This window comes from Stomoxys calcitrans, chromosome 1 (assembly GCF_963082655.1).
Source record: "Stomoxys calcitrans chromosome 1, idStoCalc2.1, whole genome shotgun sequence".
Lineage (NCBI taxonomy): Eukaryota > Metazoa > Arthropoda > Insecta > Diptera > Muscidae > Stomoxys > Stomoxys calcitrans.
Window position 1 is genome coordinate 148538351 of NC_081552.1, and position 14370 is coordinate 148552720.

Genomic DNA, 14370 nt, shown 5'->3' on the forward strand with positions numbered 1-14370 from the left:
ATGAAACCAAGATATATTGATTTACAGGTTGTGGCAGTTGCTCAACAACAAAATATTTAGTACACTAGCTGTCAAAATCAGCGATTAGTGTAACTCTGAATTAGTGTTGTTACTAGTTCGCGCCATTTTTCGTTGTTTGTGTGTGTAATGGTTCTTAACTATAATTCACAACTAAAACTCGTTGGCAGATAGTGCACTTCGCGAGAAAACATTGTATTCAGCTGTTTACGGTACACTACCTGGTAATTATATCATGAATGAAACGTTGAAATTTTCTGTGCTGTCAAAAATCTTACTAGCCCCTGGGCTACTCAAAAATTATTCACCACACTTAACGTCACATTTTTACTATCCCTACAACTTTGCTACCATTCGACACACACATCCTATATTCACTATGTCATGGGTAAAACCCTGACATAATTACCAGTACCTGTAGATGAATATATATAGGTTTTACCAGAAAATGTGATTGTGTTTAAACGCTTTGGAAGTCGCCTCGTATTCTCGTGGTTTCATTTTTCGTGGTTTAACGGCGGCTTCATTCCGTTGGTGAAAATTGCCTGACTTTGTACTCGGCTAGCGTCGCTTTGCAAAAAAAAATAAAATCCAGCCAACCACCAGACGAAGAGAGTCACGAACTTCGTGGAAAAACAACCATTTTTAATATTTTAAACAAAAGAAATAATACATTCGTTACCTGGTGTTCTTTTTACGAACACTTCGACATTATTACCAAATTGACCTGGGAAATAAAATGAGTGGAAAAGTTTTATTTGCGTGCTCGAAATGCTTCTCAAGACACCCGTTCGAAGAATTATCTTCAGGAACCCAGCTTTGCAAGGTTAATTATTATTTGTACACCTATACAAAACCCTAAAAACTCAGAGGGAGAAGGACTGAAGTGAAAGTGACTTACAATTAGTTCAAATGCGTAATCAATCCGCTTTCGAGGTGCCAACCAATGGCAAATGCGGGCCAATATTTAATATAAAAATTCACCTAACTAAGATTACGGCTTTGTATATAGAGTTTTTCGCATTTTTTCATTTTCTTTTTATTATTTCAGAATTGTCGTGGGTCTTCGTCCTCTACATCAGCTAATCCGGTCGTCAAATGTACTTACTGTCGCTCCGAATTTCAGCAAACATCGTAAGTATACAAACAATCATGCGCGCCCTTTATAATGACGTCGTTTTTTTATGTTTTAAAAAAGGAAAGCTCAAAATATTTGCAAAAAATGTGAGCACAACTTGGGTAAATATGGCAAGCCGAGTGCATGTGAATGTTGTAAAATTGTTGCTGCATTTGGAGGCTCTAAGTGTATGAGGTTTGTATTAATTAGTTTCTACTGGGATGGATGAATATGATATGCTTTTCTCTCGCCTTGAGGAGAAATAACTATAGGCTAAAATGAGGAGAAAATTTCTAGTATTCCAACTTAAAAATTTGTTTTTTGAAGTATCTTGAGTTTTAGAGATGCAGTAAGCAAACAATTATTTCTAGCAAATTATCACAAGAAAAAATTGCAACCTATATACAGTAAAGCAAAATATCATATTTTGAAGTTCTAATGGGTGGTTCTTGGCAATTACACATTCTTAGCTGGATAAAACTCTTTCTAAATGGAACGATATATATCGATGGGTTAATATAAAAAGGGCCCAACTCAATTTTTCTCTCATTGGCTTTTTTTTTATTCTGGAAGACAAATGTCAGATGCACCTTGCCTCCAAATTTCATGTGGATACAATTGCCACATGACGATTTCAAAAATAGGCCAAAGTCAAAATTTTTTCTCTTGCTGTAAAGTTGCCAAAAATTGACTAAGGTTCCTTTTTTATATTAAGCCATCGATATATAAATATTTATAAAGAGATACTTATTTAACCAATAGTAGAAGAATCAACCATTCATTCATAATTTGATACAAGGTTTTATGAACGCAAACATTTTTCTTCTTTTCTTTTTTCAACGAACAACCTAAATAATGAATGAATCAAAAACACTGCTGGATGAACATTGGGACTGATCGTTATAAATTTACATGATAACAAATAATTACCATGTGCAAAGATGTGCTAGCTATGAAGCGAGATATGGTCCACCGGTACACTGCGATGAGTGTAAATTGAGGTCTGCTTTCGATAGGCGTGACGAAAATAAAAAGGTTCGAAACTCGTTGTTATATATAATGTGCAACTGTTTCAAATTTTAATTAAAAAAAATGGTTTAAAATATTAGCCATGCCGTAAATTTTGTCGGCATTTGCACAAAATGTTTGCGTTCATATTATATATATAATTTATTTAAATATTAAGGTAATTAAAAATCTTTTTAATTTATCTCTAGATCAACGGCAAATTACTGTGCTGGCTTTGCACATGTGCTTATAAACGTGCGTGGCTGAAAGCGCAGCAAGAAGGACGAATATCATCTAAAAAACGTCCCCATGAAAAATCACATCGCGATAGTTCATCTGCTGCCGCAAAAAAGGCTGCCCGCAGCGGTGATGTCACAAAAAGTAGCAACAGCGCTAACACAGCGGTAGCAGCAGCAAGTGCCGCTGGACTTGACTTGCCAGAAAAAATTTCTCGTACAGCATCTTCAAGCAGTGGCAACGGTTTGGGATCTGTAGCAGCTCCAGCTGTTGTAACTATAGATCCAAATTCTGCAGATCATGTAGTTGCTTTGACTACTTTAAAAGAGCGCATTGCTAGCCTGGAGAGAAGATTGAACCAAAAGGACAAAGAATTATTAGAAAAAGATAAATTGGTAAGTTTTTATAGATAATTTTCAAAGAAAAAAAGTTCTTACTCCTATATGTTGTTGTTTAAATCTTTTCAATCGAAGACATGATTTCCCCTTAGAAATTCATTATGCATTGAGCGGATTAACATTACTTTCTATATGGGACATTTTCCATCATTCTAACAACAGGGCCTAGACAACATAACGGTTCTAATTTTTATGTTAATTAATCACGCTGTTTTTGGGACACCGACATTCCCAATATTTATATATTGCAAATAATTTTTAGTGGTTCTGGTCCACATAGTCGGCATGAAGGAGCGGCATTTCTATCTATTGCGTATTGTTTTTTTAAAAAAAAATTTTTGATTCTTATTTAACTGATGCATTCGCCTTCTGCTTCTGTGCCTAAAAAAACTCATTTGTTCTGACTCCAATGTTCGATTTTCATTTCACCTTTCTAAATTCCTTGCGAACAAAACTCAAGAATGTGCGCTGGAAAAAAATATGTTTTCTGATGTCTCATGAATAAATATTTAAACGTATGGGTAAATCCTGTTGGACGAACCCTACATAATTACGCAATTTTGGATTGAAATATATGATTTTTTTGTGATGCTCTATCTTTTATCGGTCTTAAAATTTTATAGAGATTTCATTGCAGGATATTGTCCGGCTTTTGAACCATTGTTTAATGCTTTCTATTAAAAGAATAGTATAGCCAAAAACAAAAAAGAGTCGGCATCGATGAATAAGTTGGATTTGAATAAGGGAAGTAAGATTTGATTTGATTTATCTGTTCAAATTCAGGGTTCAGGTTTGGGAATTTGAGGATTACGCTTAAGTTCATAATCCCTCCTCAGAAAAAAAACACCTCCGGGCGTTTTTCTAAAAATGAACTGGAAAATATTGTTTTCCGAATTTTAAAAGAGAGAGTAGCGAGGAAGTATCTTTTATGAAATACATGCATTGGGGAAGTAAACCCAACAGAAAAATATTTAACTAGAATAGTTTTTTTTTTTTTTTTAATTAAATCGAAAGCTTAAGAAACCGTTAGCCATTATATATTTTGATCATTAATAAGATTATAATTGCGTCTGGAAATTTAAAAAGGTATTCGAAGTTCGTTTGTTAGGGAGTTTTATCTTCTGTATGTAAAATGTTCCTATCAAAATTATGAGTTGTTGTTGTAGTCGTTTCTAAAAAAATTTCTGATTCCATTACAAAATGTTTGAACGAACTTACTGCCTAGACCGCTAACATTTTTTCTTTTTGTCACTCGATTTGTTCGTTATTTGAATAAAAACAGCTTTATTGGCTCTAAAAAATCAACTGTTTTCAATGAATTGGCGAACGAATTGAGGGACAAAAAGAAAAACGTTAGCGGTCTTGTTCGATTACATTGTCAGTCATATTTTTATAACAAAAAATTTTAAGATTCAATTAAAAAAATTATTGAATAAATTTTTTAATTGAAAATTTCAATCATGATTGTAATTGAAAATGTTCATATCCAATGGAAACAAATGATTGAATCAATTAATTTTATAATTGAAAACGACAAAAATTTTTAATCACGAGTAATTGAAAAAAGCTTAGATTCAATGAAAAAAATGATTGAATCAATTAATTTTTTAATTGAAAATTGCCAAAATTTCAATCACGATCGTAATTGGAACAATAATCTAGATTCAATTAAAAAATGATTGATTCAATTAATTTTTTAATTGAAAACATTTTTATTTTCAAATAAATTTCTAATTAAAAAATTTTTCGTAATATTTTTTTCTGTGTACTCAAAAGAAGGCATTTAGATAAAGGAGCGTATCAGGCAGACGGTTGATCAAAAACGATTCGGCAGATAAAGCCATCTATGCTCCTTTTGGTGAAGGAAGGACGCCAATATGCACACAGAATGTGTGTCCCACACGCAACCAGGGATAACACGACTCATCTGTCCACCAGATTGGGCTTAGAAAGTGAATCGATTCTAAATCGATTTCTTCCAATTTCAATAAGCTTCGTCTCTAGACCCAAAAACATAACTGTATCAAATTTTAAGACGATCGGATAAAAACTGCGATCTGTACTTTGTACATAAAAATAACATGGACAGACGGACATAGCTAAATCGAATCAGGAAATGATCCCATGGCAGCCGGTTGTACGTACTAGATTGACCCGATGGAGTTCTTCATCGGCAAGGGCTGCCGCCTCAGTGTAAAACACACTGCGACAACAACATGGAAATGATTCTGAATCGATCGGTATACTTATCAATGGGTCTATCTCTCTTCCTTCTTGGTGTTACAAACAAATGCACTATGTTATAATACCCTGTACCACGGTTGTTGTAGCAGTTTATTGTGTTCTATCTTTCGTCTGCTTGATTCTGTTGAGTGTCAAGACCCAGGAACTCTGCGACTAAGATGGGGTGCGTCCACAGGGATCTGGGTCTGAGTCGAGTGGGTCTGGTCCCTGGTTACAATCGGGACATACATGTACCACAGTAGTGGTGTATTGCATAAAAACGACAGACTGACTATCAGCACACGGGTTACCTTGCACATTAATAGGGACATTGGCTTCATTAACTCGAATTTAGTGCTATATACGTTCTTCGTTATTAAATATAAAATGTTAGGAGAGAATAGCCTTTAATTTGATGTTTGTCACCGAAGTCCCTAAAGTCACCAAATAACCAAAAAAATTTAGATTTTCAAAACTTATTCCAAATGTTGGGAATCTTAAAATCTAACAAAATGAAATATTTTAGGGGAGTGCCGCCAAAAAAAAAATTTTTAAACCAACCTAATTGCTCGCATATGTAAAACTCCTGGGACATGAATTTGAGTTTTTTGTTTCGCTCCATAATCACACCATAGAAACAAAACACCTCCAAAGGTTTTCAAAAAATGCAACGGAAAATAATGTTTCCTGAAATATAAAAGAATGAGTAGCGAGGCGGGTTTAGCTAGGTCTAGCTAGCGACATAGACTAGCAGTAATTAATATATTTTTGCACAGTAACTTTATGAATTAATTACATGCATTGGGGAAGTAAACCCAACAGGAAATATGTTATAATTAGATAGATGCTAAAGAAGCCGTTTGTTGTGGGAGTTTTTTCTTCTATATAAAGAAAGAATTTTATGAAAGTTTGAGTGACTAGACTTTTTAAACGGACAGTCATACAGTAATGTTGGGTCAAAAAGAGTTTTCGATTCAATTAAAAAAATGATTGAAAGAACTTACTGCCTATTCACTCGATTTGTTCGCCAATTCAACAACTGTTTTCCCCTTATAAAATCAGCTCTTCAATTGAATTGGCGAACGAATCGAGTGACAAAAAGGAAAAAGTTAATTGTCTAGGCCGTTATTGTTTAATTGAAAAGAAACAATTTCTAATCACATTTTATATATAAAATTTAGTAAGATTCAATTAAAGAAATGATTGAAGCAATTAACTTTTTTATTGAAAATTTCAAAAATTCCATTCACGATCCTAATTGAAAAACAGTTCAGATTCAATTAAAAAAAAAAATATTGAATCAATAATTTTTTAATTGAAAATGATTGTAACTGAAAAAACATTCAGATTCAATAAAAACATGATTGTTTCAATAAATGTTTTAGTTGAAAACATTTTTATTTTTAATTAAATTTTTAATTTAAAAAGTGTTCGTTATATTTTTTTCTGTGTAGAGAAGATTACAATCACCAAAGTATAACCTCGTAACTTAAAATAATGAAACATGTACCAATCTACAAAAAAGAGATTTTTTCAAAAAAGCTAAAAATCGCAAATAATAACAAACTAATTTTATTCGTTACATATCGATAATAAAGATCATATTTCCTTTGGTTTACTTTCGGAATTTACATAACCTGCGGCCGAATTACCGCAAACGTTATCGAGTACACTTTTGTATCGAATGAGATTTCGTCACCTATTGAATGGATGTATTACCGCACTCGAAAGCTGTCGTTTCCAAATTTTCCAAATGGCTACCGTTTATTTTTTGCATCAGAGTTGATTTGAACATACGCCCCCTAATTATATCTTTTTGGCCAAATGTAGAGATTTTCAGTTTTTAAAAGGAATCGATGATTTACGACTGTTTCCACCTTCTGTTAAAATTTTGTGTTCATAATCCAAGCCGTTATGATTTTACAACAAGAGTCATTTTATTTTTGGCAGATAAATTCTGTGAAAGCGAAGTGCACTTGCATTAATTTCGCCAGACACAAGTACCTTATACAAATTAAGCAATAATTGCAAAAGTATGCAAGTTATCGTAATAAAACGTTTTATATTTGGAAGTAGAGTACAAATCGGATATTTAAATTTAGGACTAAGTGTCTGAGGGTCGCCCACCCCAAGTAAACCGCCAAAATGACTAATTGGTCGACCGGTACAATATTGGACTCAAATTTAAAGTCTTTGAAAGTACAGTGCAAATCTTATATTCAAATTTGGGACGCAAATAAAAGGCGTTTGGAAGTAAAGTACGAAGGGACACCCAAAGAAAATTCCCAAGACGGAATTATGGTCGACTAGAAAATATAGGATTTAAATTTGAGGACCACACAGGCTGAAACAATGAGGTCCGATCTGTGTGGTGTTCAGTGCTGTGCCCAGAAGCTCAGCTGCGAACGACCGGGTGCAGGTTAGGGGATAGGGGAATGCTACATACGCAGTAGCTGCAACGGCAGTCGTGGACAATCAGCGGTATCGAGCGGAGTCTCAGTGAAAGGCAATAGGCTGAGTGCCTATTATGCTCGATATGACAAGGCGGGTTATTGGCGCCTTTAAATCACCAATGGCCACCGAGTTCTCGCGGCGATCGGTCCTTTGACCGGAGCTTGACAACAACAACGTTCCTATCTAGATTATATAGGGCAAGGGTTTTGGGGCCATTCTTTCTACTTTTAATCGCTGATCGGCCTATACCGCATCTATGTCCGATCCGGACCATGTTCAGAAAGTGTGTTGAGGGCCCTAACACAAATCTCTGTTATAAATTTCAGCGAAATGGCATAAGAAATGCGCCCATTATGGGTACAAGACTATATATTGAGAGATCGGATGGCAGCTATATCCAAATATTGTCTAATCTCAATCCCATGGCAGCCGGTTGTACCGTACCGGATTGACCCGATTAATTCCTTTATCGGCAAGGGCTGCCGTCTCAGTGTACAACACACTGCTACAAAAACAATGTCTGAGCTGGACCATATGCGGTACGGATGCCACGAGGCTTAATTTTTTTTTGCCGTATATTACATTATATTATTAATGAAAAATGCTTATTATTTAGCATCACCTTTTTAACTTATTATTTAGATTTACCGGGGAGCTGACAGGAAGTGTTTCCAATTCAAAGTACAAAAATGTACGGAAGTAATATAACGACATTTTGCTGCACGAATGTAATCTTCCGGTATACTGGCCCACTCTGTACATTGGATTTCTTCAATATGGGCATACATTTTAATCATTACCTTTGCTTTTAAAGTGGCCCAAGCAGAAAAGTCCGTCGGATTGGTATCTGGTGAATTGGACAGGAATTGTGGAACAAATGAAGTGCGGAACATGATTTTTTAGCCATTCTTTGTTTATACGTGTGACGAGTCCTGTTTTCACGTCCATGGTCTACGATCGAAATTTTTGCTTGCCCACGGCTCAAAAAAAAATTTGATTTTTTTTGAGCTAAAATTCAAAGGCCTCAAGTCTACCGCGGTACCATCAAAATTGCAATTGGCTGTTTCTTACATTTCTCCAAGATTTGACACCATTTGTTCTTGGCCCATAGTAATTTAACTGTGTGACTTTGGTACAATTTGGTAACATATTTTAGCGAAATTCGGATGGTCAGCCATTTCCACCTTTTGTCGCCCATTTATTTTGTGTAGATTAGTCCTAAATACGAAAAAAAGGGTTTATTTACTTTTTCATTTTATTAATGAATGCACACAAGTACTTACATTTCGATCTTTGCTTTAACCATTCATATTAAGTAACAATTATATTCGATTGGTCCTGAGCTCACGCACTCGTTAACGACTGCGATAATGTCAAAACAAAAATGTTCGAACAATTTTACTCGCTCAGGTATGCGGTTATTTTTGGCCCCTAAAAAAATTGTATCCTTTAGTGATTATAGTATATCCAGATTGTTTCGCTTCCTGGATATGTCAATAAACTTTTTGGATTAGTCTTGTGCCCTCTTTTTTATATTAGCAGTTTGTTTTTTTTTCAAATTTGAGGCTTTTATACTTTAAAATTGATGTTTAAACTGGTATGAATATCACAAGTGATTTGGCAAGCTATCTTTATTGCAGCAAAATATATTTTTACAAAAACAAATATTATTTTTTAAAATTCTTATAAAAAAAACAAATATTTTTATAATAAAAAAATTGTTTTTTTTTTGTTTTCAGCTAACTGAATTAAAAGGCAAAAATTTTGAAAAGGAAATTGAAATGCGTAATAAGCTCAAGGATATTGATCGTTTAAATGAAATGAAAGTTGAAAATCTTAATCGTAAAATTGCTAATCTTCTTAAAGAAGTAGCTGGCCTCAAGAAAATGAACAAAAAGAATGGGTCTGGTGGAACAGGAACAGGAAGTACAGGGGCTATCCGGGATAAAGAGCGAGAGAAGCGGGAACGGGAAAACCAGTCGCCAAAAGAAGATGCTACAGCAGCGAGCAATGCAACGGATTCATCTGATAAAGACGATGAAAAGGATATTCGTAAAGACGAGGACGACCGCAAAAGCGAGGATGACTCTCGAGACTCAGAATCTAATAAGGAAGATGTCAAAGAATCGCCCAAAGAAGAACCCGAAGATAAAAGCAAAGAATCTAACAAAACAGACAATCAAGAAAATGACACTAAAAATGATGGAGTTGAGGAAAATCGATCTCGTTCTCGCTCGAGGGGTTCGCGTTCGCATTCTCGCTCCCGATCCAGATCTAAATCACATTCAAAATCCCGATCGAAGTCACGTTCAAAGTCTCGATCAAAGTCACGATCAAAGTCACGATCTAAATCACGTTCAAAATCAAGGTCAAAATCACGATCGAAGTCTCGTTCAAAGTCCCATTCACGCTCTGCTTCGAGATCACGTTCTCCTGGATCGCGCTCAGGTTCTAGGTCCCATTCGGCATCGCGTTCTCCTTCGCCTTCTCGCTCCAACACTCCAGAATCGAATTGAAAAATTTTACCGTTTTTATAATAGGAAAAATGTAATTTAATGTTTTATTTTTATGTTACCTTTAAAACATATATATATATATATATATATATATATATATATATATATATATATATATATATATATATATATATATATATATATATATATATATATATATATATATATATATATGTATATATATATATATATATATATATATATATATATTATTCAGGAATTTTGGAGACTTATGTGTATAGACGAAACACACACACACATTTAAAATTGTCCAGTACTCTTAATCGTGTTCATCTGCGACTATATTTTTAAAACATTCAATTATGATTTTTCAACTAACAAATGTTTTACTTTTATTAGTTAATTGTGCTGCTGCTAATTTCTTTTGGTTCAGAATATAAGTATTGTAATACAATAAATGTTTCCCTTTTTCATTTTAGCGTAGTTTGTGAGTAATATTTTATAATTAAATATCGATATACAAAAACGATCGTCGTATATCGTTTTAAAATTTCTGCTAGTATAAAACGGATTAAGAAACTTTGTTTTCCATTCTCAATTTCGTCAAAACATTTTTAGCATTTTGCTATAAAATATGTAATACTGTAATAAAAATGTGTGTTTACATCATCGAAAGAATTGGAGCATTATTAACGATATTGAGTTTCAATTTGGCGAAATCTAAAAGGCTCCATACACTTGTGGACATATGATTAGGTCGACCTCTTTTTTATATATATGGTCACCTTAGCATTTGAACGTTTTAGTTTACCTACAATCAGCGAGTGTTCAAAGCAAACTGATTTTTCAGTGGTCACACAATTCAATCGTTTAGAATTAAAGCGACCTTAAAAACATTTGTTTAAACAAAAGACACCATTCAAATATCTGTTCTATATTATTTCATTAGGTAGAATAAACATTGGACTCTGTGGAAAGGATTTAAAAAAAATTAAATTTTAAAAATTTAACACACTCAAAAGTTACCACTCGAAAGTTCTGGCGCAAGATATAGGCCAACAAATCGAATTAGTACAGCCGACACTTTTTTTGGCATTTGCTAATATGCGATCAGCTACGAATACTGAACGACTGAGTTAAAATCCCAGCGAGAACATAAGAAAAAATCTCAGAGGTGGTTATCCCCTCCTAATGTCATCTACATTTCTGACGTACTATACCATGCACTTACTTCTCCCGAAAGAGGTGTCGCACTTTTTCACTCCGTTAGGATTCGGCTATAAAAGGAGGTATCTTATAATTGAGCTTAAACTTGAATCGGACATCACTCATTGTTGTGCGAGAAATTTGACTCTGTTCGAAATATTCATGATCAAATTTGCTATGTAGTGAGATCACAGAGTCAAACATTTTCAGCGAGAACTATGAAGACCATTAATTGATAATAATGTTGTTGTTGTAGCTGTGTTATACATTGAAAATAATAATGTACCAACACAAGCCATCGACTACACTTCGTCAAAAACTCAGTGAACATAATTTTTCGAATATTCTTGTTGTTGTTGTTGTAGCAGTGTGTTGTACACTGAGGCGGCAGCCCTTGCCGATGGATAACTCCATCGGGTCAATCCGGTACGTACAACCGGCTGCCATGGGATTGTTTCGAATATTCTGGTACAGAGCAACGAAAATCAAAGTCTAATGTGTAATGAAACTGTCACAGACCACAATGGACGCTCAGTTAATTACGAACCCAAAAACACGACAGTAGGGTCCTTTAACCTACGCCAAACTTAACTATACTCTTTTGGGATTGTTACGCTATTAATAGTTTAATGTACTACACAGCATTTACATGTTTATGTACTCTACAGATCAACAAAATATTTAATAGTAATATGTATATTCGATGTAACTCAATAATTTGAATTTAATGTGGCTTTGGTTTATGCCCATCGACATAAAAGTTTCGTGTAGCTTTAGGAAGTTCCAATTCAATGCCATCTAATTCTTTATTTAAAACTATTTGACATCCTAGCCTTGAGTTTTCTCTCAGAAATGGTGCCATGTCCAATAAATCATCTTCCTTCTCATCTGCTTCCGGCAATTTATCCAAAAAATTTCCGTGTACATACACATGACAAGTGGTACAAGCTAAAGATGCTTCGCAAGCTCCTAAGGTGTAAATGTTTTATTATGAAACTAAACGATAAGTGTGTGGAAAGCAGCATACTTGGAAGTACCTACATACCTTCCATTTCAACTTCATAGCGGTGAGCTAAATATAGGACATTATCTCCAACTTTTCCTTTCACCTCAATCCGTTTTCCATTTTTATCAATATATGTGACACGCACGCTGAAACACACAAAAATATTGCCATAAAGTCGAAGTGTCTATTTCACATACCCACATTTCGTCTTCGGTCTTGGGATCTTGCCATTCATATTCGCCGTGTCTTGGAACTGTAATATAAAAAGGTTATTGGATTTTTAAGCAGTATCACTGACTTACTTGGTGTTGTATATATTGTTTTTGAAGGAAATGTTTCTCGTAGTCGCTGTATGTTCCTATGAAAATTGTTACGGGCAATCTGACGTAAAAATACAAGCATTTTGTCCAAAGGAAGGTTATAATACATGGAAATGCAATGGGAAAACAATGTCAGCTGATGACTGACATTGCTTTGTTTACATCAAATATTTTTCTTATACAGTAGAGTCCGGATAATTAAAGCAACCATGCCAGAGGCTTCGGGCCGGTACACAGCTCTAACGAAATAAGGCTTGTACTATGTTCGTTTTTCGCGATATTTTCGGTGATTACTTTTTTTTAGATAATACAATAGATTTTAAAGCAAGAATACTTGCTGATTTCATTCGGTAGGACATTCCCTCAATACTTAAGGTAAAATTTTAATAAAATTGTTATCTTATTATTGTTATTTTCGTAATGTTTCAAAACTTCATCATGAAAAAACGGACATAGTACCAACCATAATAGATTTCAAAGCAAAAAAACTTGCTGATTTTATTCAGTAGGACGTTCTTTCATTATTTGTGGTAAAGTTTTAATATAATTGAAATTTTTGTAGTTTTTCTAAAAAGTAATTGCGAAAAACACGGGTTTTCAACGGTAAAAACGAACATAGTACCAGCCAATATTCGTTGGCATAAGAAAAGCATATCCTAATGCTATGTATATATATGCATATCCTAATGCTATATATATATATATATATATATATATATATATATATATATATATATATATGGTAGATGTTCAATATATAAAGGTGTACTTTGCGACGCTTTCAAAATGTGCTAGGTACAAAGATTAGAAATGAACCAAGAAAATTAAGAGAAAAGAAAATTAAAAGACTACTGTGAATGAGCAATGAAAATGATTTAGCAATTTTTCAATCGATTGTGGTCATTTTGTGCTTTTCAACATGTTATTAGCTTATTTTTGTGAAAGAAAACGTCAGATTTCTAAACCTTGCACTTATGACCTAAATAGAATGAGCGGGTTGAGGAGCGAAAAATGCAACTCTGCAAACAAACGTTGAAAAAGCAACTCGCAAAATTAAAGAATTTTTAACTTTGAAAACCAAAACACTACTTCACGTGTAGCAACAGAGAATGACGCTCTCTTTCAAGCGTCAGGGTTACAATTTGTTTTGTCGCTTTTGTGAGCAGAGTTACATTTTTGCAACGAGACGCTCAAAACCAAAGCTCAACGCGCCCATTCTGTTAGAAGCTATTTTTGTTGGGAGAGGAAGGATCATCTATAAGTATCTATTGTCTGCGTTTTGTTGAGAACAATGCATGGTACCACGATTCACTAATAGAAGGTTGGTCACTTGCGAAATCATAAAGTGGATATGCCCCATGAACTTCATTAAGGATGTCAAATCTGCACATTAAAAATGTCATCAAATATGAGAAAATGCAAACAAAGAATGCATGTAAGAAGAAAACAAGTTGACATCCTCAATACCAAGTACTGCCAAAAATTAAAAAAAAAATATGTGGGCTGATCCATGACATAATTACCAGGTAGAGCACCGTAAACAGCTGAGTACAATATTTTCTCGCGATCCAGGAGACAAAGTTGACCAACACCTGCAGCTTGCACAATTGTCACGGTTACATTGTGCTACGTAAGGATCGCTCAAGAAATTGAGGTGGGTGATTGGCCTTCGTAATACACCATTCCGTGCAATATCTCGCCTGGCGCTACTGACCCCTACATGGAATGCATGGGGATAGCAGTCAGATCCGGTACTGCCGAGATAGAGCCATACATCGTGTACATACCGCCGGTTGGTAGCTGTGTCCCGATTAATGGCCAGGCTTACAACCCCGACATAAGTGGGTTGCTATCTGCCTATAATCGTCTGGTTGTTGGGGACTTTAATACGCATCACACGTCATGG

The 14370-nt window shown here is 34.5% G+C and overlaps 2 protein-coding genes across 2 annotated transcripts; one reads left to right on the plus strand and one right to left on the minus strand.

Annotated features, from left to right (window-relative positions):
• Nucleotides 1-423: 423 nt before the first annotated feature.
• Nucleotides 424-10036, plus strand: LOC106094474 (protein FAM76A). The gene is made up of 6 exons (XM_059360454.1): nt 424-844; nt 1070-1152; nt 1217-1330; nt 2077-2170; nt 2353-2775; nt 9195-10036. The coding sequence occupies exons 1-6, from the start codon at nt 758-760 to the stop codon at nt 9969-9971; spliced, it is 1578 nt and encodes a 525-aa protein (XP_059216437.1). The 5' UTR covers nt 424-757; the 3' UTR covers nt 9972-10036.
• A 1709-nt stretch (nt 10037-11745) lies between these two features.
• Nucleotides 11746-12604, minus strand: LOC106094475 (adrenodoxin-like protein 1, mitochondrial). The gene is made up of 4 exons (XM_013261695.2): nt 12447-12604; nt 12346-12397; nt 12184-12290; nt 11746-12107 (listed from the first exon to the last, which is right to left on the minus strand). Exons 1-4 carry the CDS (start codon nt 12571-12573, stop codon nt 11863-11865), a joined length of 531 nt encoding a protein of 176 aa, XP_013117149.1. The 5' UTR covers nt 12574-12604; the 3' UTR covers nt 11746-11862.
• Between the last annotated feature and the right edge of the window lie 1766 nt (nt 12605-14370).

Bases quoted from the DNA above. Each gene is read 5' to 3' on its own strand.
- LOC106094474 (XM_059360454.1), top strand. From the start codon at position 758: ATGAGTGGAAAAGTTTTATTTGCGTGCTCGAAATGCTTCTCAAGACAC. The intron at 845-1,069 runs GTTAATTATTAT...TTATTATTTCAG, and splicing joins CAGGAACCCAGCTTTGCAAG to AATTGTCGTGGGTCTTCGTC. The intron at 1,331-2,076 runs GTTTGTATTAAT...CCATGTGCAAAG, and splicing joins GGAGGCTCTAAGTGTATGAG to ATGTGCTAGCTATGAAGCGA.
- LOC106094475 (XM_013261695.2), bottom strand. From the start codon at position 12,573: ATGTATTATAACCTTCCTTTGGACAAAATGCTTGTATTTTTACGTCAG. The intron at 12,398-12,446 runs GTAAGTCAGTGA...TTTATATTACAG, and splicing joins AACAATATATACAACACCAA to TTCCAAGACACGGCGAATAT. The intron at 12,291-12,345 runs GTGGGTATGTGA...TGTGTGTTTCAG, and splicing joins CCCAAGACCGAAGACGAAAT to CGTGCGTGTCACATATATTG.